At 43.1% G+C, this 24351-nt stretch overlaps 1 protein-coding gene across 1 annotated transcript in view; it reads left to right on the plus strand.

The window, feature by feature from the left end:
* Nucleotides 1–24351, plus strand: part of MAN1C1 (mannosidase alpha class 1C member 1) — a 214019-nt gene that overhangs the window by 59622 nt on the left and 130046 nt on the right. The window contains 1 exon segment of the mRNA XM_072609372.1: nt 17451–17547. Within this exon segment, the coding sequence (XP_072465473.1) occupies nt 17451–17547 (97 nt within the window).

The following is a 24351-nucleotide window of genomic DNA, read 5'->3' on the forward strand; positions in this document are numbered from 1 at the left end:
ATCTTTTAAATGATATCATGTTCCATGGGAATCTTAGAATCATAGAATTTGGGGGCTGAAATACACCTTTGAATATGTCAGAGAGCTCAGAATACAGAATGGCAGAGCTGAAAGGGGCCTTAGAATGAGTGTCAGAGCTGGAGGGCCCTTAGAACACAGGATGTCAGAGCTGGGAGGACCCTTAGAACACAGGATGTCAGAGCTGGGAGGGCCCTTAGAACCCAGGATGTCAGAGCTGGGAAGGCCCTTAGAACACAGGATGTTAGAGCTGGAAGAGGTCTTAGAGCGTAGAAGGTTGGAGTTGAATGGAATCTTAGAACCCAGAATATCAGATCTGAGAGGGATCTTAGAGGATGTTGTAGTTGGATAGAACGTTAGAAACCAAATTGAATTTCTTCATTTTATAGATGGAAAAATCAAGGCTTAGAAGATGAAACTTCCTACCTAAGGTCACATTCAGAGCCAATGGCCAAACCAGGTCTGGGCTTCCATGCCTTCTGACTCCCATTCCAGGGTTCTTTCTTCTGTATCCTGATCCATGTTGTAGAGTACTCTTGCCTTCTGGGAGGGTGGCAGGGGGAGAAGGATAAAGGGGGAAAGAGAGAGAGAAACAGAGACAGAGAGTGAAAGAGAGGTGAATATTATATTCTTCCTCATTTTTTTTTTTAAAGATCTCTGGTAGAGAAAGTAGGGCATCACTTTTCCAGGTCAGAGACAGTCATTGCCACTTGTGCAAAGCCTCTTCCCCCTGCTGGTTTTCACCAAGTCACAGGATCTCACAGTTGGAAGGGACTTTGTGGATCAAATAGTCCAGCCCATCCTGGAACAACATGCCCATTGAGTGACCATCCAGCCTTGGCCTGAATGAGGGGAGTCCACTTCCTCACACAGCAACTCATTCTGCTTCTGGGCAGTGCGAATTCTTAGGAAGTTTTCTTGACCTCAAGCCCAAATTTGCCTCTTGATGATTTTGACCCCTTGTTCCTAGATCTGCCCTGTGAGGCCAAGCAGAATGAATTCAGTCTGTCTTCTGGGTGACAGCCCTTCACATTCTGGCAGACAGTTTATAGGCAGACCCTAAGCTTTCTCTTCTATAGGTTAAATGTAATTTCTACAATTGATCTTTATATGACATGATCCTGGGGCTCTAGACCATCTTTTCTTTCTCTGAGAACTGTCCAGCTTATCAATTTCCTTCCAACCACATGGTGCCCAGAACTGAACACAGGGCTCCTGATGCCATCTGGGAAGAGTGGAGGATAGCAAAACTCTCATCTTCCTGAGCCTGAACATTATGGACTTTCTCAATAGAGCCTAATCAGGACTGAGTGAGCTTTCTCAGCTGCTGTGCCTCATGCTCTGTTCTATATAAGGTTTGCCATCCACTAAAACCCTCTGATCTTTTTCAGATTTCTGCTGAGGAGGCATTCCTCTCTAATTTTGTAGTTAAGATGTGATTTTTTAAAAAAAATTCATCTTTTGTTTTTATAGCTTTATTAGAATAAAAGAGAAAGCAGTTCCATAAAATCAGACAACACATCTAATGTGGCTTGTGTATGTATTCAGTAATCCACACCTATAGACCCTCACCTTGGCAAAGAAGGCAGAGAGACTTTTCTCACACTTTTCAGTTGGTCATTTAGTATTCAGCATCATCCAGCTTCTCTTTCTGTCCTTTCCTTTTCCTTCTCTTTTTCCTCTCCTTCCTCCTCTATCCCTTCTCCTCTTTCTCTTCCTCCTTCCCTTTATACTTCCCTTTGCTTCTTTCTGCATTCCTTCTTTTTAAACAAATATAAATTTAAGCAAAATCTGTCAAACAGGTCAATAGACAGATTTTCACATATATGTATATCACATACAGAGGACATGGGATTGGGAGTCAGAGGAGCTGGGGTCCAATCCAAGCTCTGCCATCTTCTGACTGTGTGATCTTTGGCAATTAATTAACCAACAAGTGTTCATTAAAGCACCAATTAAGTACAAAGAATGAAGTAATCCCTACTCACAGAAAGCCTACATTCTAATTGGGGAGAAAATAAATCCATAAAAATTATAGGCAGTATAAATAGCAAGTTAATAAAAATATATAAAACTGTTCAATACAAGGTAGTTTGGGAGTGAGAGCACTTGCAGATAAGGGAGTCAAGAAAGACTTCATTGGGCTGAATCTTGAAGAAAAAGAAGGAAGGAAATAAGCATTTCTTAAATATCTTTGAGGTGCCAGGCACTGTGCTAATTGCTTTACAAAAATCTCATATGATCCTCACAACAACCCTGGGAGAGAAGTATTATCATTACTCCCATTTTACAGATGAGGAAACTGAGGCAGACAGGTGACAGGGATTTGCCCAAGGTCACACAGCTATTTTGTGTGTCTGAGGTTGTTGACCCAGCACTCTCTCCATTGCCTCTAGGAGGAGAGAGATTTTGGGAAGTAGAGGTAAGGAAGGAGTACATCCCAGGCATGGAGGATAGGCCAATGAAAAGGCATGAAAACAGGAGATGGAACTTGTGTGAGGAACAGAGCCATAGTGCCAGTTTGTCTGGATCACAAAATGTGGGAGGAGAAGAAATGCCCAGTTAGTTTGCAAAACTAGACTGGGGCCAGGGTGTCTAGGACTTAGGAAGCCAAATAGTTTATATATCATTCCTGAGGCTAAAGCAGTGTGTAGGATCGACTAGAACCAGGGAGAGACTGAGGCAGGGATACTAATCTGGAGTTGCACCAGTTTAGGTGAGACATGTTGGGGGTCTGAACCAAAATGTTAGACATGCAAGTGGAGAGAAGGGGTCAACTGTGAGAGGTGTTGGGAAGGGAGAAATGGGTGGGGTGAAGGTCAGGATAAGGAGCCTGGGAAAAAGTTGAGGTCATGATCCTGGGTAACTGGTGAGATGGTGGGTCTTTGGACAGAAATCAGGAAGTTTGGAAGAGGAGAGAGAAGAGTTTGGGTAAAAGATAATTAGTTTGTGTTTGGACATGTTAAGTTTGCCAGATCTCTGGAATGCTGAATTTGAAATGTCCAATAGATAATTGGTGACATGAGACTGAAGGTCTGGGGAGGGAGCCAAGGGTCATGAGAGATGAGAGATAAGGAGCTAATGGGGATAGCAAGAAAGAGTGTTGGAGATAAAGAGAAGAGGATCCAAGACCAAGTCTTCAGGAATACCCACTGTTAAGGGGCATGATGAGCCATTCAAAAAGGAAGAGTGGTCATCCAGGGAGGAGTCAGCTGCTCAGGCATTCACTAAACACTTACTTTGGGCCAGGAGCTGTGCCAAGTGTTCAGTGGCAGAGAAAGCAAAGACTGTGCTCCCTGCCAAAGCCAGCATGAAAATAACCATGTGCAAGTGAGATCTATGCAGAGTAACTGTCAGGTAATCTTGGAGGACAGGCACCAGCACTGGAGGTGGGTGGAGATGGGATTAGGAAAAGCCTTCTGCAGAACAGGGATACAGGCTGTGCTGGAGGAAGCCCAGAGGCAAAAGTGAGGAGGGAGAGAAGGGAGGTCAGTATTGCTGAACTCTAGAGTGTATAGAGGGGACTAAAAAGGTATAAGAAGACTGGAAAGGTAGGAAGGGGCCAGGTTGTGAAGTGCTTGTTCCTAGAGGCAGTAGTGAGCTGTTGGGATTTATTGAGCAAGCAAGCGACCTCAGCTTTAGGAAAATCTCTTCGGCAGTTGAATGGAAGTTGGATCAGAGTGGGAAGACACATTTGTCATACCTGGTCAAGAAGCCCTCCTTCCCTCTCCCTATTGATTCTTCATCTGTCCTCCAGCCCAAGACTGGTCATTGCATTTAATCTGCATTCACTCACCTATTGGTGGTTTCATTTTCATTCTGGTAATTATGATGTATATGGTTCCAGGGCTTATGCCTTAGAAACTGATTTTGTGAACCCAGACTTTACATTCATCTCTATTTGTCTAAAGGAAATGGTGTGTATGTATGTATGTACACATGTATACACACATATAGTTACAGAAGCAGCCTTTTTCTTTCAAAGAGAATCAGCATGACATAAAGGAGAGGACATAGGATCTGGAATCTGAAGACCTGAAGACTTTGCCTGTGTGGTCCTAAACAAGTCACTTCCTTTCTCTGTGCCTCAGTTTCCTTTTGTGTAAAATGAGAGATTTCAAGTCCCATGATCTCTAAGCTCCCCTGCAGCTCAGGTTACACTAATGGAATGTTTAGTTCAGCATGAGTATTTTGGAGGGCTGGGTGAGTGGGAGACACTGGTGAGTTCAGGGGCAACAGGCCATTGGTTGATGGGAGAGTTAGTGTTTGCTATAACCCCATGAAAGTGGTTCTCTTGTAAAGATAATTGCTCTGAACAATGTTTGTGTTAAGCTTCTGAGGTGTCCTGATTGGCATATTTAAATTCCATCTCCCAGGCATCTGTTAATTATCATTGCAGAGATGGGCAGAACTCATCAAAGAACTGTTTGGAAATGCTCTGCATTTTTAAATTGTTTTGGGCTCCCAGGAAGAGAGGAACACGTGTGACTTGGATTTTTCCATTGGCTGTCTCCGTGACCTCAGATGGATTCAAACTTTGTAAGGGTCTAAGCTGCCTGATCTCAGCACATAGGCACATTTCTATGTTGAAATCTCTATCCGTTGGAAACATTCTGGCTCCAATTTTCTTTCATTGGCTGTCTGAATAATAGGGTATTCTCACTGAGTGCCTCTTCTATCTGGACAGGGGTAAGGGTGGGAGAGAGAGTCTAGATTCTGCCTAATGAATCTCATCTTTTTCAGTCATTTTAAGCCATGCAGGTGGAGCTGGGAGTCAAGTCTCAGAGTATGCCTTTGCTCAGATCTTTCCTGTAGACACCCTCAGTTTATAAATGGAAACCTAGCATCTTTCCCTCATCTAAAGAAAGAAAAAGAGCAGTTTCTCTGGTTAGGTTGAATAGAATTCACCTTTAAAATGTTTATGGATATTTTAATTTTCATATCACCTTCATTTATAAATATGCCTCCTTCCTACCCAGCAAGCCATCCCTTGTAGCAAAGAATTTAAAAAAAAAAAAAAAACAGGAAAAAACCCAAAGAATAAAAAAAAGAGAGAAAACCAATTCAGTAAAACTAGCTGATGCCTCAGCTGAATCTGACAGTGTATATACTGTTCTGCCCCATAGTCCTCCACCTCTACCAAATCAGGATGGAGATGCATTTTCTCTTGTCTCCTCTGGGACCAAGCTTAGTTATTATAATTATACAACATTCAGGTTTTTGGTGTGTTTTTTTCTTTTCCACTTACATTATTGTAGTCATCATGTATGCTGCTTTGTTGATTTTGCTGTGCATGAGTGCACCTAAATCATCTCACGTGTCTTTGAAATCTTCCTGGAATTCAGTGTTTTAAGGAAAGAAACCCCATGCTGCCTGGTCTTGTAGAAAAAAGAATTAAACTTTTGAGTCCTAAAGATCTGAATTTGAGTCCTGAGTCCACCACTTAACTAGCTGTTTGACCTTGGGTAAGTCACTTCCCCCTTGAAGCTCCCATTTCTTCATTTGGAAAACAGATCATAGAGTTTAGATCTGGAAAAGAGACCCCAGAGAACATCTTATCCAGTGCCCCCACCCTTGCCATCGCATGTGAGAAAACTGAGGTGCAGAGAAGTTGTGACTTGCCTGAGCTCACACAGATAGCAAAGAGTAGGGTCAGGATTTGAACCCATGACCCATGACTTCCCAGTCCTCCCAGCTGCTGGTACCTTTCCTTCTGAGATGACCTTCATTTACTCTGCATATGCCACTCGTATGGGACTAGTTATGTGCATGTTGTCTCCTCCATCCAGATATGAGCTGTATTTCTATTGTTTAAGTTCAGTTTAAACTAAACTAAGTAGTAGGTGCTTAGCAAACGACTGCTGTTGCCATCCATCAACCTCATAGGGAGGTCTTGAGGACTGAACTGGATAATATGTGAAAGTGTTTTATAACCACCAAGCTCTGTAGATAGATCCATGTAAGCTGTTATTTATTGTAGAAACCCTTTTTGTGTGTCTTGGATCCCTCTGGCAGTCTGGTGAAGTCTGTGGACCCCTTCTGCAAAGAATGTTTTTAGATGCATAAAATAAAATGCAGAGGATTACAAAAGGCACCAATTTTATTAAAATATAGTTAATAGCATCTATTTAAAAAAAACCCCAATAAGTCCACAGACTCCAGGTTAAGAACCCCCGGAGCTGATAAAGAATCTTTGATTCTTGGGAATTTCTCCTATCAATGCAGGTCACCCCTTGTCTATGACTCAGATGAATCCAGGGAGAGCCTGAATCCCATGAAGGTTAAGTGATTTGTCTGGGTTCACACAGGCTGCCTCAAAGTGGGGAATTTGAGCTCAGGTCTTCCTAACTCCAAGCCCAATGCTCTGGCAATCTCTGAGCATCTATTATGCCAAACAGCTGCTGCTATTAATAATGGCAATAATTATTTATTATTTTGGTTATCCCTGTTTATCCTAAGAATGAGAAGATTGTGACTTGACATTCTTGTTAACAAAACAGCCAAAGAGGTCTCCCGCTCCCAGTCCCAAGAGCCCAATTGAAGTCATTTAATGCTCAGTTATTGCAGTCGCTGTGGCCAGAGATGGGAGAATGGGATGGTCTTTCTCTCTCTCTCTTCTCATCTATATGGCCCCATTGGTGACAGGGATCTCACAGGGGCCTTTCATAAGAAATATCTGGGGGTCTTATCTTAGAGATTTCCTGAAGAGTGATTAGCTGTCATCGCTGCAGCTGGAGCTAAGGAGAAAAATACACAGTCAAGGGATTTTCAGAACCATTTTCTCAGTCACCTGTCGCTAGCTCAGTCCCTGCCCCTTCTCTGAAAAGGGCTGTTGTCTCTCTCTGCGGGAGCTGCCGTCTTCGTGATGGGACATTATAGGCCCCAGCAGGGAGGGCCTTCAGTCCAAGGGAGTAATCAGGGAAGAGAAAATTCAGCCTTATTAGAAATCAGAGTTGTGGAGTTAGAGAGGGGAAATTTGGTTATTTGTGTGTCAGGGGTAGGGGAGGTGGGAAGGAAAAAGCTAAATCGGAAATCAAGCTGCAGAAAAACATTGGTGAGTCTTAATTGGAGAATTAACTTTTTTTTTTTTAAGTTAAAATTTCAGGACCTAAATGTTCTCTGTCTGCAACTGTCTAATTAGAATTCCATAGAATGTGAGAACCAAGAAATGTCTTATAATGGAGACTGTCTAAGCTGAGAGGGATCACAGAACAGAGAATATTAAAGCTGGAAGGAACCTTAGAACACAGAATATCAGAGCTGGAGATGGCCTTAGAACCTAGAATGTCAGAACTGGGAGGGCCCTTAGAACACAGGATATCAGAGCTGGAGATAGCCTTAGAACCTAGAATGTCAGAACTGGGAGGGCCCTTAGAACACAGGATATCAGAGCTGGAGATGGCCTTAGAACCTAGATTGTCAGAACTGGGAGGGCCCTTAGAACACAGGATATCAGAGCTGGAGATGGCCTTAGAACCTAGAATGTCAGAACTGGGAGGGCCCTTAGAACACAGGATATCAGAGCTGGAGATGGCCTTAGAACCTAGAATGTCAGAACTGGGAGGGCCCTTAGAACACAGGATATCAGAGCTGGAGATGGCCTTAGAACCTAGAATGTCAGAACTGGGAGGGCCCTTAGAACACAGGATATCAGAGCTGGAGATGGCCTTAGAACCTAGAATGTCAGAACAGAGAGGGCTGTGGGATATTATCTTCTAGCTCAGTCCACAAAACACTTACTATTGGATGCTTATTATATGCTAGTGCTATATATACCATGCTGGGTGCTAGAGCTACAGAGACAGAAACAAGATGGCCCCTGGCTTCAAGTCGCTTACATTCTCCTAGGTATATAAAAAAAGCATGTAGGCAAGTATGTAAATCCAAAGGAAGGAGTTATTTTGGGGTGGGAGGGAGAGGAATCACTAATATGCCAGGAGAACAGAAAAAGTCTCCCATTTCATAGCTAAGGAAACTGCAGGTGAGGGAGAAAATGACTTTCCCACAAGCCAAAGTCGATGGTGGACTTGGGGCTAGAACCGCAGGCTGCTTCCCTTTCCAGTCCACCAGGGTAGCTGGTCCTGAGCTGGTTCCTGTTGTAAAGTTGCTTTGGTGTTTCTGGGACTCCCAAGCCAACTGCTCACTATTTTATTCTTGCCCATGGCTAGCTCGTCTTTTATACTGCAGTACAGAAATCTCTTTAAGAATATAGTTCTTAGGTTCTGCAACTGTCATGGAAATGTCCTCCGCATCCCATAAAATTCAGTCTTGTAGGAGTGGGAGAACACTGCAAACCTCTTATTAAAAAGCCTGTAGTGTCAGGGCATATCATCCATCATCACAGACTTAGAAAAATGAAAAGGAAACCAGAACTGAGCTGTCTGATTAATGCAAACCCGAGTACCGCTTATAGGAGGTTGCGGTTCCAGTGGCAGTTACTTAGACTCCAAGGATGAATATGTTTTCAAAGCCTGAGTAATTTCATGCTGGATGTAGAAGGCCAAGTGGTCTTATCTGCTTAGTCATACAATGTTGGAGTTGGGAGGGTCCATAGAACATGGAATGTCAGGGATGGGAGGACACTTAGAACACAATATCCGAAGTAAGAGAGCTCTTAAGGACACAGAATGTCAGAGCTGGGAGAGGCCTTAGAACACAGAATGTCAAAGCTGGGAGGGCCCTTAGAACCCAGAATGACAGAACAGAGAGGGCTCTTAGAACATAGAATGTTAGATCCTTAGAACAAAGACTGTCAGGACTGAAAGTTAGAACACAGAATATCAGAGCTGGGACAGGGCCTTAGAACACACGATGTCAGGACTGGGAGGCAGGGGACCTGAGAATCTAGGATGTCAGACCTGGATGGGACCTTAGGGTGAAGAATATTTGGGGTAGAACCTAGAATTTGGGGTTAGAACCTAAAATTTCAGACCTGGAAGTAGAATAAAAGCCCCACTGAGCACAAGAAGTACCTTGATTTTGTCTTTGTATCCCAAGTCCCTAGCACAGTGCTTGGTAACTAGTAGGCATTTAATAAATGAATAATTGGATCAAAACTGGGATGTCAGAGGTGGGAGGGGGTCTTGGAATGTGGAATATCAGAACATAACCCTTCCTGCACAGATGAATGCTGGATCAGGAAGAAAGCTTAGAAGTTATAAAGTACCATTCCCTCATCTTACCAAATGAGAGAACTGAGTCTCAGAAATGTTATGGGATTTATCCAAGTTACATAGCTTGTTAGTAGTAGAGCTGAGACTAGAGTTTAAGACTCAGAAAACCATCAGACCAAGGAATTTTTGGACAACTTCAGTAGAAAATGCCAGCCATGCACGTCTTTCATGCTGGTGACCGTGTAGGAGTCTGAACTTGAGAAGCAGTGGCAGGTCACACCTTACTGTTTTCAGGACAAGTTGGAACTGAATATTGGCAGTGAGTCCTACTGATATTCCCTTGCTTCAATGGAGGGAATAACCTGGGAAGGAGATCTTCTGGGAGGGGTAGATTAGAGGCAGACTCCAGGGCTCTATAACCAGAGCCTTGGTAATTCCATTACCTTAGCCAATGAGATGAAATTGAGTTGACTCTCCACCCTTTAGAGGCTCATGACTTCCCAGTTCCTGCCAAAAAGAGAGGGTAGACAGGGGTTTAGTATGAATTGCCATGTATGAGGTCCTAACAATCCCCTCCCATCTTCCCCCTTGCCTTGGGATTGGAGAGCTGGTAAACCAGAAGGGACCCTTGAATTGGTCATTCAATCCATTCTGCTGCTTTCTGAGCCACCACTGAGCAAACCTCAGAAGGTGCTTATCAAGTCTGAACTTTAAGATTTCACATAAAATTGATTCCATTACCTCCCCAGGAAGCCACGAGAAAGGAGTTTGTTTAACTCAGCTCCTTAGTTAAGATGCTTCTCCCAATCCATCTGTTGTTTTCATGTAAATCTATGTTTCCTTCTTCAGATGGAAGAGCTTGGTCTTGTCTTTTGTAGATAGCTGATGCCTTCCTGGAGTGGATATGGCTGCTTTTAACCAGTTCATACATCCCCTTTTCGGTGAACTGAGCAGTTCATAGGCTAGGATTGGCCCCTTCCTGTCTGGGTGACTGCGGACAAGTCACTTTCTTTCATGTCTCTAGAGTGGCAAGGGTGGATTAGTTGGCTGCTCAGATCCCATCCGATTCTAACTTTCTGTGACACTATATCCTAGACCTCCATCTAAGCCTTCCCTCTTGGTGAAGCCAAGGCCCAAACAAATCATTTTTCCTGTTTCTCTGATAGATGGTTGTAGATAGAGAAATGTAATGTAGGTCATTTTCTGTCCCTAATACTGTGTGCCAGTTGCTATGCTGAGCTGAACCAAGGGTTAGTGGTTTCTGGGGGAAAAGCAAACAAGCATTCTAGTCAGCCTACCTATGTAGTCATTTGATTTTTGGGACATTAAAACCTATATTCTTCTCTCATTTCCTCTCTGCAAGCCATTGAGTCCGTGGTATCCCTGCTGAGACATGCCAAGGAAGTTGCCTCATGGTGTGGATGTTTGTCCTTAATGATCCAAACAAGCCACTTCACCAGTGGGTTGCTTTCTGGCCCCAAAATGGTAACTCCTGCTTCTGTGGGTCACTAGTAGCAGGGCATGTTTATGGAATTTATGCAAAAAGAGGAAAAAAAGAGCTTCATTCTCTTTTCAATAGGAATGGGCTGGAGTGGAAGAGAGAACCTGGGGGTGGGAATCAGGACACAGGAATTCTAGCCCCAGGTTTGACACTGATTTAATGGGTGACCTTTGGGAATGGTGTTCCCCTCTATTGGCCTTAGTCTTCTCATGTGTAAGATGTAGAAGTCAGGATTAAGTGGTCCCTAAGGACCCTTTCAACCCTGACATTCTAAGTTCTAAGGCTTCTTCCAGAGCTAATGTTCTGTAATGCTATTCCAACTCTGACATAAGTATGTTCTATAACCTTTCTGAATGATACTCCATGTTATAAGGCCTCTCCCAGCTCTGACATTCTGTGTTCTAAGGGCCCTTTCAGCTCTGATATTCTGTCTTCTGTGGCCCTACCAGATCTTACATTCTGTGTTCTAAGGACCCTCCCAGTTCCAACATTTTAGATTCCAAGGCTCCTTTAAGCTCTAATGTTCTGTGTTCTAAGACACCTTCTACCTCTGATATTCCAAATTCTGAGACCTCTCCCAGATCTGATGTTCTAGGTTCTAAGACTCCTTCCAGCTCTGACAGCCTAGACTTCAGTGTTCTGTGCTGTAAGGTCCTTTCTAATACCCAGATCTTGTGATTCAGCCCTTCCTCCTCCAATCTACAGTATCCCTTTGCTGTGCCAAGGTCAGTTCATCAGTTCTTCAGGACCCAAAGTCATCCTTGCTATAGTTTTCACTTTTGTTTTCTTCCTTCAAAACAAGTATCTGGTTGAAGTGAACAGAAGTACCTGTATGATGATGCATGATAACAGTTAGAGCTAGCATTATAGAGTCCTTTAAGGTTTGCAAAGCCCTGTATTTCTTTGGATCATCATAACCACCTTGTGAGGTAGATGCTTTTTATTACTGCCATCTTACAGATGAGGAAACTGAGGATGAGATTACCCAAGATCACATAGCTGTTAAGTACCTAAGGTAGAGTTTGAATTCAGGACTTCTCACTCCAAGATCAACCCTCCACCATATCCCCTAGACAGCTACTGATTCCAGTGGTAGCTGATATTTCTTCTAAGGCCTCCCCCTGATGCCTCATCCTTCTGGGAAGGTGACCCTAAAGTCTCCATAGACATGCCAAGGAAGCCTAAGTTCTGAGAGCTAGCACCAAGCACAAAGGCTTGGGTACAGGCTGGGGGGATGGAGTGGGGTTATAATATGAAGACCAACTTGGGTATCTTGGCATAAGCCCGGAGAGGTTCACTACTAAGACTGGACAGCAGGTAATGACATTTTGGAGGGCCATGGCAATTCTTGAAGCAAGTCTCCTAAGGTTTGGAAAGGCTGCCATGTACATCGGTAGAGAGGGATGGTGATATAAATAGCCGACATTTATATAAATAATTAAGGTTTACAGAATCTCTTTAAAAATAATTATCATCAAAGTTCATATTTCTATGGTGGTTTAAGGTTTGCAAAAACACTTTCTAAGCATTAGCTTATTTGACTCTCACAATAATCCTTCTACTTCTCCTCCTTTTCCTTCTTCTCCTTACCTTTTTCTTCTTCTTCTTCTCCCTCATCTTCTTCTTCTTCTTCCATTTTATAAGATGAGGAAACTAAAGCTGAACATTGTTGACTTGCCCTGCATCAGATAATAAGTGTTATTAAGAAGCAGGATTTGAATCCAGTTCTTTCAAATAATTAAGTTCCGTATTTTATCCATGATGCCACCACTGCCTCTTAGAATATTAATCATTTGAACACCCACATGGCTCTTTAGAAATAGTGAGGTAAGCGAATTGTTCGTGTAAGCATTCCATAGTTGGCCAAGTATTTTCTAGGTGGTGGAGATGGAGATGGCTATGTTTCATCTTATTTAAATCTAACATTCTTATGTGACAGGCAGTCCAAATATTGTTCCTATTTTACAAATAAGGAAACTGACACTCAGAAAAGTGACTTATCCAAGATAATCAAGAAGTTGGGGTGAAGAAGCCAGGTCTCTAATCCAAGCCTTTGAATTCCAAATTTGACGCCTTCTCTCTCTTGCACATCCAATTGCCTGTGTTCAGTCACTTTTCTGAAGAAGAATTCCTGAGCGTGGAGACAGGTACCAGGATGATCTAAAAATAAAAGTGAGCCTCTCTCTAGCTAGTAAATATTTTTCATCTCCAAGATCCCTTGTCATTTTAAAGAGAAGCTCGAGCTTCATTGTTTGAGAAAAAGATGAAGCTGTTTCTGAAGGGTGTGTCTAGGTTCTCTTGCTGTACAGTCTGTCTCTTTGCCACTGGTAGCTTTGTGCTACTGCCATTGGGGGTGAGGAGGAAGGAGAGAGAGAGATCCAGAGACAGACAGAGAGAGACAGAGACAGAGAGAGATAGCGCAGCCTTTATTTCAGTGTTCTGGCCCTAAATGTCACAACCTCATAAGCCTGAGAGATGAGAGTGACCTTAGAGATAATCCAAGTCACAGAATCATAAATTCTCAGAGTTAGAAAGGACCTTAGTGACTATCTGGACCATCCCTCAAAGGAAAAAAAATAATTCCTTCTCTCCAAGAGGGGACAAGGGGACCCCAGCCTTTGTTTGAATACCTCCAATGAGGGGACTGAAAAAAGTCCATTTTACTCTGGGACAGCTGGAATTGTTATCCAGATTTTCCCTTGCATCAAGCCCAAGCGCCCCTCTTTGAAACCTCAACCCATCATTCTCAGTTCTGCCCTCTGGGACCCAACCATGTACCCTCCTTCTTCAGGAGTCTCTGTGCATCCCAAGTCATCTTGGTCCCCATTTCTTCAGTCAATTGTAGCTCTTTGATATCCCAGTCACTTTCCTCTGAACATTTTTCATCTTGTCAGGGTCCTTTCTAAAATGTGATGCTCAGAACTGGCCACAATGGTATAGATGTGGTCTGAGCCAGGCAGAGTACAGCGTGCAGTGTTTCTGGAAAATATGACAACTCAAAAAGACCCCTCTCATAATGTAGCCTTAGACCATATTAACTTTCTTGGCTGCCATATTGAAGCTGATGACCCCCTACTGAGTTTTTAGTCCACTCAAACTGAGATCTTTTTTTAGTCAGACTGATATCCAACTATCTCCTTCATCGTGCAACAGAATTCCTTCATTTTATGAATGAAGAGAGTGGGGCCTAGATTAGGAGTTATGGGATCTGATTTTTTGATTTACTCCCTGTTTGCCACTACATCTCTTTAGGTCCCATATATAAAATGATGGGGTTGACCTAGACAGACCTTTGTAGCTCTGAGTCCCTGGTGCTGTCCTCCTGCATTCAGACTCCCCCACTGGTCATTCGAGGCCTCCCCCTCTGTAACCTTCCAATCTCATCTTCTCAATGTTTCAGTGCATGTGCTCTGTGCTCCAGCTAGGCTGTCCTTCTTATAGTTACCTTTCACTTCCAGATCATAGCAAAGGAAACTTGAATTCTCCCACAAATTTGCTGTGTGACAGTGGGCAAGTAATTTCCCATCTCCTTGTCATCTGTAAATTGGAGATCATAAGAATGATGATAACTGACATTTATATCATATTGATTATGTTTTATTTTTACATCACTTAATTTCCCACTATATCCTCTTCTTTCCTTCCCAGAGAAACTTAGTAAAGTAGAAAATATACAGGATTTGGAGTTGGAACACCTGGGGTCTACTATTAACTTTCTATGTGACCTTAGATTTCATAGACTACTAGCTGTGTGACCTTAACCTCTCTGTGGCTTAGCTTCTCGTCTGTAAAATGAGGGGGGGTTAGACCAGATGACCTTCTGGCTTTAAATTAAGGAACCTATGGCAAACCATTTATTAATCAGTTAGCATTTATTAAGCTCTAATTATGTGCCAGGCATTGTGTTAAGAGCTGAGGATACAAAAATAAAAATAAATTGATTCCTGCCCTCAGGGATCTTATATTCTATCAAGGAAAACCACATATATACATATAAGTACATTCAAAATATATACATAGTAAATGCAAGGCAGTTTTGGAAGAGGATGCCCTGGCACCTATGAGCATCAGAAGAGGTACTACAAATAGGAAAGAGAGCTAGTCCCTACTCTTGGGGAGCTCACACTCAGCTAGGGGGACCATGGTTATAGAATGGTAAATAAAGTTGAAGAAAATTGCTTTAGAGTTGAGCCTTGAAGAGAGATTGGACTTCCAAGAGGCAAAAGGAAGGAAGGAGAACATTCCAGGTATTAAGAACAGCCTATGCAAAAACAGGGAAGCTGAAAATACAAAGTCATGAATGATGAGCAGCAAGTGAGTCATTGTGGTGGATGTGTAGAGTATGGAAGGAGGACTAATGTGTAACCAGCCTGAAAAGGTCAGATGGAGCCAGACTGTGATGGGCTTTAAAGGCCAAGAGGATTATCTTTTATCTTTGAGGGAGCCAATAAATTTTCTTGAGCTCCAGGAGAGGGATGCGGTCAGACCTATGCTTTAGGAATATCCGTTTGATAGGTGTGTGTGTGTGTGTGTGTGTCTGTGTGCATGTGTGCATGTGTGGTGGGGGTTGTTTGGAGAGACTAGTCACAGAGACCAATTGGGAGGCTCTTGCTGTTATCCAGGTGTGAGTAGAGAGAAGGAGAGTTATGCAAGAGATAGTGAGGAGGTAGAATTGACATGTCTTTGCATTTGATTGGATATGGGGGAAGATGAGTAAGAATGTAATGGGTGGGATAGGATAAGTCAGAAACTGAGAACTTCAAGTGACCTGAGGCAGGCCAATGCCTCGTATGAGGGAGGGAACGTACCCAGTGTCAGAGCTAGGATTCAGGCTCAGGTCTTAGATCTCCAAGATCAATATTCCACATTAATTTCTCTTTCCCCTACATAACATTGCCTCCTGAGGAAATGTGAACCTGGGTGACTGGAAAAATGGTGATGTCCTTAACAGAAATGGGAAATTCTGGAAGAGAGATGGGTTTAGAGTGGGAGGTCTTAAGTTTTTTTGTAACTAGAACCCTATTGGCCATCAGGTGAAATTGACTATGGATCCATTCTCAGAATGTTTTTAAATGCATAAAGCAAAAAGATATAGGATTATAAAGGATCTCATTGAAATACCATTTTCAAGGGGTAGTTAGGTAGCACAGTGGATAGAGACGTGAATTCAAATCTAGACTCAGACACGAGTGACCCTCGGTGAGTCACTTAATACTGTTTGCCTCCATTTCTTCATCTTTAAAATGAGCTGGAGAAAGAAATGGCAATCATTCCACTCTTTTTGCCAAGAAAACCCCAAATGGGGTCATGACTGAAAAACAACTGAAAATCATTTTAAAAATATATTTTTTAAAAACTGCGTAAATTCACAGGCAACAGGTTAAGAGCCCCTAGGGTGATTTAGTTTGGGATGGGTTGAAGCTGAGGTACCTACAGGACATCTCAGTGGAGGGGTCCAGCCTGAGAGCCCAGCCTGTCTCACTCAGCCTGCTCTGAAGATGTTCTGAGACTGTATGTCTGCAGCAGTTTGGATAATCATTGAGAGCTGACTATATTCCATCCATTTTTAAATATCTAAACTGACAGATCCTTAAAAAACCAAACAGAGGTAGATTTCTGCTTCTAATTCCCTTCCCCCCTTTCCTCCTCCTTCCCTCCCTCCTCTTCTCTGGCAGGTCTTTGATTTTCCAGCAGGATGGCTGATTGCCTCCCCCTCCTGCACGCCCCTGTACCACCTTCTCTGCTGCCTTTTTATACTCATAACAGCTTCCCAGGGCCGCCTACCTCCCTTCCCTCCTTTCAGAGCTGCTGCAGGTCTGTCTGACTTGCCGCAGGAAGCCTCCCCGTCCTGGGGTAGGGGCTGCTGCTGGTGCTTGGGAGCTGCTGCGTTCAGCAGCTCATCTCCTTCCAACAGCCATGGTCAAGCAATGAGTTTCCCCTGGAGCCTGGCAAACAAATGAGCAGAGAGTCTGAGTAGCAGCTAGGGAAGAAACCCAAACCAAAGTCTGATGCAGAGGTGACAGGGGAGAAAGAGTCCTGGATTTGAACCCAGCCCCAAACCTGTGTGCTTGGGCAAAGCATCACCTGCCTCTGTCTGAGCCTACCCACGTGACCTTGAACAGGTTACCCTACCGCAGGACCTCCTGTACTCTTCCTCTGTACAATGAGCCCGCACTGGATGATTTCAAAGGGTCCTTCCAGTTTTCAATTCTGAACTCTTTGATAGCAGATGAATTATTGTCCCTCTCTGGGGCCGAGTTTTCTCCTTCTGTAAAATGAGAGGGTTAGACTAGGTGATTTGTGACAATATATCACAGTATGTTCAGTCACATCTGACTCTCCATGACCCCATTTGAGGTTTTCTTGGCAGAGATACTAGAATGGTTTGCCTTTTCCTTCTCCAGCTCATTTTTACTTATGACACAACTGAAGCAAGTAGAGTTAAAGTGACTTGCCCAAGGTCACACAGCTAGCAATTGCCTCAGGCTGGATTTGAACTCAGGTTCTCCCGACTTGAGGCTCAGGGCTTTCTCTATTCCCCCAGTCTCCCAAGGCTCAGTTCAGGTGCCACCTCCCCCGTGGGGCCTTTTCTCTTCCCCTCCCCACAGTTCTTAGTGGTCTTTCCCCTCAAAATTACTTCGTATTTACCGTGTCTATATTTATCTGTGTACATGTTGTCTCCATCACACTGCCTCCTTATATTTTTGTAATTATTCCCGCTGCAAATATTTGTCCAAATCTGATTCCATGCTACATTTCAAGGGATCGGAGGTGGAGGTTGTTCACAAAAGTGTTTTGTGTCCTGATGTTTCTTGCAGATGATGAAGTTTGCCTGGGATAACTACAAGCAGTTTGCGCTGGGGAAGAATGAACTGCGGCCAGTGACAAAGAATGGTTACACGGGCGGCATGTTTGGTGAGGAGCTTGGCACGCTCTGGGGTCTGGGGAGAAGCCAATGGACTGTGGGTCACACTCTGAGCTCCTCATTCATTTCTCCTCTCCCTCATTCTGCTTCCCCCTCTCCTCTCCGCTCTGTTTCTTTGTCACCCCTCTCTCCCCTCCCCCCTTCCCCTTCCTTTTCCTCCCCTCCCTTTTCCTTCCCTCCCTTTCCCTCCCCTTCCTTTCCCTCCCCTCCCCTCTCCTTTATTTTGTCTCTGTCTCTCTCTCCTTCTCCTTCTCCCCTCCCCATCTTTCCTTCTCTTATCCTTTCCCTTACCTTCTCCATCTCTCCCTCCTGACTGAGTTCTACTCACTTCTGGTCACCGTACTGAGGGATATGAGCAACGTGTGAGGTGTCCTGGATGGTGTAGGGACTGGACATTCGTTATTTAATTAACAACTGTTTATTTACCAGTTGCCACAGTGGTTAGAATGTTGGTACTAGAGTCAAGAAGGCCAGTGTCCAAATCCTGTTCTCAGGCATGTTTTATGTGGTTTGTCCTTCTAAAAGGACCATGACATCAGGGAGGTGATGCTGTGACTCGCAAGTGAGTTGGATTTAGGTGAGGCAGGGCTGTGCAAAATCATCAGCCTCACTTTGTCCTCAGGAGTCATCTGGGTTCAGTGGCCAGATATTGATCAGAAGGACTGCAGATGACCCAGGAAGCAGTAGGAGACCTTGACCTTTTTAAGGTCTTTCCAAGTTCTCACTTTGACTGAGCTGAGGCCCAATCAGTAATTGTTTCTCTTTTGGCTAGAAGCAACCCTGAAGGTCTCCCCCCTGTCTTAGACATGTACTTGCTGTGTGATCATTTACCTAACCTCTCTGGGCTTGAATTTTCTCATTTGCAAAATGAGGGGGTGGCACTCAGTGGCCAGGTCTAAGTCTCTGATGGGTGCTTTCAGGAGTCAAAATCTAAATGCCTGCAGAGAATTATGCTGTGTGCTGGGGAAAGCTTAAATAAGGAATGGTTGGTGTCCACATGGAGCTTATGGAGAAAATACAACCACAGCTAATAACTCTAACACGCAATAACACATATTCCAACCTTGTCTTCTCTCCTCAAGCTTCCAAGATACTCCCTCTCCAAACCCTCTTAGCTGAAGACCTTGTCTCTCCTTCAGTGAAGAAATGGAAGCCATTGCCAAGAGATCTTTTCCCCTTCTTATCTAACATCCCTTTGACCTCATCCCCACCATCTTCCCTTCAGTCTCTGCTACATGTACCTTTGGCTTCATCCCCTCCTGGATCCCCCTTAGCAGGTTGCCCCACCATTACTCCCACAATCTAATCTTTAGTTTCTCCTAATCTTAAATTCCTTCCCTGATACCTACAAACATGCCCAAGTATCCTCCATCAGTAAAAAATCCATTCCTGATAGCTATTGTCCCATATCATCTACAATTAGTACCTCTACTTCCTTGCTTCTCACTTGTAAACCTTCAACAGTCTGGTTTCTGACCCCTGGTTTCTGGTTCACCAACAGTAATCTCTTCAAGGTTATCAATGCTCTCTTAATGGCTAAATCCAACGACCTATTCTCAAATCTCGTCCTTCTTAACCTTTCTGCAGTCTTGGATGCTGCGGACCACCTCCTGCTGGATGCTCTCCCCTCTCTTGGTTCTTTGCCTACATATCTGACAATTCCTTCCCAATGTCTTTTCCAGGATATTCATCTGTGTTACAATCATTAACTGTGGGTGTCCTCCAAGGCTCATTCCTACACTCTCTTCTCTTTTCCCTGTATCTTCTTGAATTTGATAAACTCATCAGTTCCCATGGCTTCATTTGTCATTTCTATACAGAAAACTTCTAGATCTCTGTATTCAGCCTTTCTTTTCCTCCTGAGTTCCAGTTTGGCCTCACCAAATGTCTATTGGGCATTTTGAAATGGATTTCCCTTAGGTATCTCAAATTTAACATATGAAAAGCATTATCTCTCCTCCCCTCCAACCCTCCCTCTTCTTACCTTCCCTTTCATTGATAAAGGCCCTAACATCCTCCCAGTCACCCATATTTGAGACCTTTTGTCATTTCCTTCTCTGCACCATCTCCCACATAATTTCTCCACTCACACAGCCGCCACTTCAGTTCAGGCCCTCTTTACCTACTCAATAACTTTCTAATTGATCTCCCTGCTCTCAGCCTCTCCCTCCTCCAATCTGCCCTCGCTGCAGGTTAAATGTCTTTCTAGAGTAAAAGTCTGCCCATGGAATCCTTCTTTATGAATTCCTGTGGCTCCAGGGTCAAATGTGAAGTCCTTTGTTTGGCATTTCCAGCTCTCCATCCCCTGGCTCCTTCCTGCCTTTCCAGTCTTCTTATATTCTGTTCTCCTCCATGTACTATATGACATAGCGAGATTGGCCTTCTGGCTGTCTTTTACATATGATACTTCATTTCTGGCTTCCTGGCTTTGTCTGCATTCCTCAGGCATCGGGTGACTTTCCTCCCAGTCTCCTATCTCTTAGAATCCCTGCTTTCCTTTAAGATTCAGCTTAAATACTACCACTTCCCAACCTTTCCCAATTCCCCCTGCTTCTGGTGCCTTCAGTTCTGTATGTCTCTTGTGTGTATTTATTTACACATGTTGTCTGTCTCATTAGTATGTAAGCTTCCTGAGGGCAAGGGGTTTTTTTCCCTTTTTAAAATTTATTTTATTTTTTTATGTTTATTTATTTACTTTTAGATTTTGACATTCATTTCCACAAAATTTTGAGTTCCAATTTTTCTCCCCATCTCTCCTCTCCCCCCACCCCATAACACCTTGCATTCTGATTACCCCTTCCCTCAATGAGCCCTCCCTTCTATCACATCCCACCCTTCCCTCATCCCCATCTTCTCTCTTTCCTTGTAGGGGCAAGTTAGATTTCTATACCCCATTGCCTATATTTCTTATTTCTCAGTTATATGCAATAACAATTCTCAACATTCATTTCTAATACTTTGAATTCCAACTTCTCTCCCTTCTTCCCTCCCCATCCATCCCCACTGAGAAGGCAAACAATTCAATATAGGCTATATATGTGTCATTTTGCAAAAGACTTCTATAATGGTCATGTTGTGTAAGACTAATTATATTTCCCTCCATCCCTACCCTGTCCTCCATTTATTCTATTTTCTCATTTGACCTTGTCCCTTCCCAAAAGTGTTTACTTCTAATTACTCCCTTCTCCCATTTGCCCTCCCTTCTATCATCCCCCTCACCCCATTTGTCCCCTTCTCCCCTACTTTCCTATAGTGCAAGATAGATTTTCATACCAAATTTAGTGAGCATGTTATTCGCTCCTTAAGCCATATGTGAAGAGAGTAAGCTTGCTTTTCCCCTCTCACCTCCTCCCTTTTCTCCTCCATTGAAAAAGATTTTTCTTATCTCTTTTATGAGTGATAGTCTGCCCCATTCCATTTCTCCCTTTCTCCTCCCAATATATTCCTCTTTCACCCCTTAATTTTATTTTTTATAGATATCATACCTTCTGATTCAGCTCAACCTGTGCTCTCTGTCTATGTGTGTGTGTGTGTGTGTGTGTGTGTGTGTGTGTGTGTGTGTGTGTGTGTGTGTGGTTGTGTGTATAATCCCTCTACCTACCCAAATACTGAGAAAAGTCTCAAGAGTTACAAATATTATCTTTCCATGTAGGAATTTAAACAGTTTAACTTCAGAAAGTCCTTTATGATTTCTCTTTCCTGTTTACCTTTTCATGCTGCTTTTGATTCTTGTGTTTGAAAGTCAAATTTTCTCTTCACTTCTGGTCTTTTCATCAAGAATGCTTGAAAGTTCACTATATCATTGAATGACCATTTTTTTTCTCCTGAAGTATTATACTCAGTTTTGCTAGGTAGGTGATTCTTGGTTTATCCCAGTTCCTTTGACTTCTGGAATATCTTATTCCAAGCCCTTTGATCCCTTAATGTAGAAGCTGCCAGATCCTGTGTTATCCTGATTATATTTCCACAGTACTTGAATTGTTTCTTTCTAGCTGCTTGCAATATTTTCTTCTTGACCTGGGAACTCTGAAATTTGGCTACAATATTCCTAGGAGTTTCCCTTTTTGGGTCTCTTTCAGGAGGTAATCAGTGAATTCTTCAATATTTATTTTGCCCTTTTATTCTAGAATATCAGGGCAGTTCTCCTTGATAATTTCATGAAAGATGATGCCTAGGCTCTTTTTTTTGATCATGGCTTTCAGGTAGTCCCATATTTTTAAATTGTCTCTCCTGGATCTATTCCAAGTCAATTGTTTTTCCAATGAGATATTTCACATTATCTTCTATTTTTTCATTCTTATGGTTTTGTTTTGTAATTTCTTGGTTTCTCATAAAGTCATTAGCTTCCATCTGCTCCACTCTCATTTTTCTTCAGCTTTTGAACCTCCTTTTCCATTTGGCTAATTCTGCTTTTTAAAGCATTCTTCTCCTCATTGGCTTTTTGGACCTCTTTTGCCCATTGAGTTAGCCTATTTTTAAAGGTGTTATTTTCTTCAGCATTTTTTGGGATCTCCTTTAGCAAGCTATTGACTCACTTTTCAAGCTCTTCCATGGCCTGAGACCACTGCATATTCATTTTGGAGGTACTAGATGTAGAAGCCTTGACTTCCTCTGACAGTATGCATTGTTCTTCTTCATCTGAAAGGATGGAAGAAAATATCTGTTCACCAAGAAAGTAACCTTCTGTGGTCTTATTTTTTTTCCCCTTTTTTGGGCATTTTCCCAGCCAGTTACTTGACTTCTGAATCCTTTGTCAAAAGGAGGCTCCTGGTGCTCCTCCTCCCCCCAGGACTGTGCTAAGGGCTGAGATTCAGATCAGCTGCTCAATTCTACCAGGGGCTTTAGGCGAAGCGCTTCACAAATGGACACTGCAGCTGCCCCCACCACTGCTGCTGCTGCAGCCACCCTACTGCCAGTGCTGTGGCTGGGGGGTAAGGGGGGACCCTGCTCCCCTCTTGGCCCAGTTGGGAAAGCCCTCTCACTGACCTTTGAAGCTTTCTTTGGTGCTTGTGGGTTGAGGGATCTGAAACCCTCCACTGCTGCTGGAGACTCTGCCCCAGAGGCCTGTTCTGGTCCTGTTCCTCCTGTTGCCATTGCCATGTGACCAAGGCTGGGCTCTGCTCTGTGTCCCATGTGATAGATCTTTTCTGTCGGCCTTCCAGTTTACCTTTGTCTGGAAATCTCTTTTACTATGTTGTTCTGTGGCTTCTGCTGCTCTAGAATTTGTTGAGAGTCATTTTTTTACAGGTATTTTATAGGCTGTGGGGGAAGAGCTATAGTATATGTGTCTTTCTATTCCATCATCTTGGCTTTGCCCCCCCCCCCCCTTCTCTTGATATCACTTAGTAAGTGCCTAGCACTTACTAAGCTTTTATAAATGCTTGATATTGCATTATGGAAGCCCAAAGCGGAAAGGTCACTATTGACAGAGATCAAAGAAAGCTTCCTGGAAAGGGTCGCATTTGAATTTGGCTTTAAAATTGAGTACGAATTCAGTAGGCAGGGAGGGAGAAGGAAGGATTTAGTAGGCATAGGGCAGAATGTAAACAAGGGCACTGAGGCATATTTGGAGGACATGGAGCTGCTTGTTTCATTTTTTAATTCAGTTTTATTTCCAGTTCTGAATTCCCTCTCTCCCTCACCTCCTACCCACTGAGAAAACAAGAATAAAACCCCTTACAAATATAGAGAATCAAACAAAACGCATCTCCATATTAGACATGTCCAAAAAAAATGTGCTTCAATCTACACTGAGTCCATTATTTCCCTCTCTGGAAGTATGGTTAATCCTGAGTCCTCTGGAATTATGGTTGGTGATTGCATTGATCCAAGTTTCTAAGACTTTCATAGTTGTTTGTCTTTGCAGTATTATTGCTTCTGTATAAATCTTTCTACTGGTTCTGCTCACTTCACTCTACATCAGTTCATATAAGTCTTCCCAAGTTTCTCTGAAATCATATCCTTCATCATTTCTTGCAGCACAGTCATGTTCTGTCATATACCTATACCATAATTTGTTCAGCCATTTTCCCATTGAAGGACACCTCTCCCATTTCCAGTTCTTTGCCACCATGAAAAGAAGAGTAGCATGGTTTAGCTGAAGCCAAAAAGGGCATGGAATGAAGGTAAGCCTGGAAAGATAGAGTGATGTCTGTCTTGAGAACAGGGAATGTTTTATTTTTTTTAAAAATGTATATCCCCCAGTATTTAACACAGTGCCTGACACATAATAGGACACATAATCAATACTTGCCAATTGATTGCTTGACTGACCTTCAATGCCAGGCAAAGAAGTTTGCACTTTACCTGTAATAACAACAACTCATGCTTCTGTAGGACTTCAAGGGTTTTCAACCACTCTTTTCACCAGTTCCTCAGTGAAGTAGTTTATTAACCAAAACTATAGTTGAGGCAGCCAGGTGGAGCAATGACAGAGTGCAGAAGTCAGGAAGCTCTGAGTTGGATACCAGCCTCACAAACTTTATGAACTATGTGACCCTGGACAAGTCATTTGTCCTCCCTCCCTCCCAGAGTTATTGTGTGATGATCAAATGAAATGGCATGGGTAAAGTACTTTGGAAACCTTAAAACTCCGTGCAGATGCTAGGTCCCATCATTATTGTCTGAATTGTATAGGTGAGGCAACTGAGGTTCTAAGAAGTTAATGAACTTGCTCATGACCACCCAGGTAGTAAAAATCTGTTGCAGGATTTGAACCATGGTCTCCCAGGTCTTTTGACTCCAAATCTAGTGCTTTATTCTTATGCTATATTCCATTAGTAGGCAGTAAAGAG

This window comes from Notamacropus eugenii, chromosome 5 (assembly GCF_028372415.1).
Source record: "Notamacropus eugenii isolate mMacEug1 chromosome 5, mMacEug1.pri_v2, whole genome shotgun sequence".
NCBI classification, from domain to species: domain Eukaryota; kingdom Metazoa; phylum Chordata; class Mammalia; order Diprotodontia; family Macropodidae; genus Notamacropus; species Notamacropus eugenii.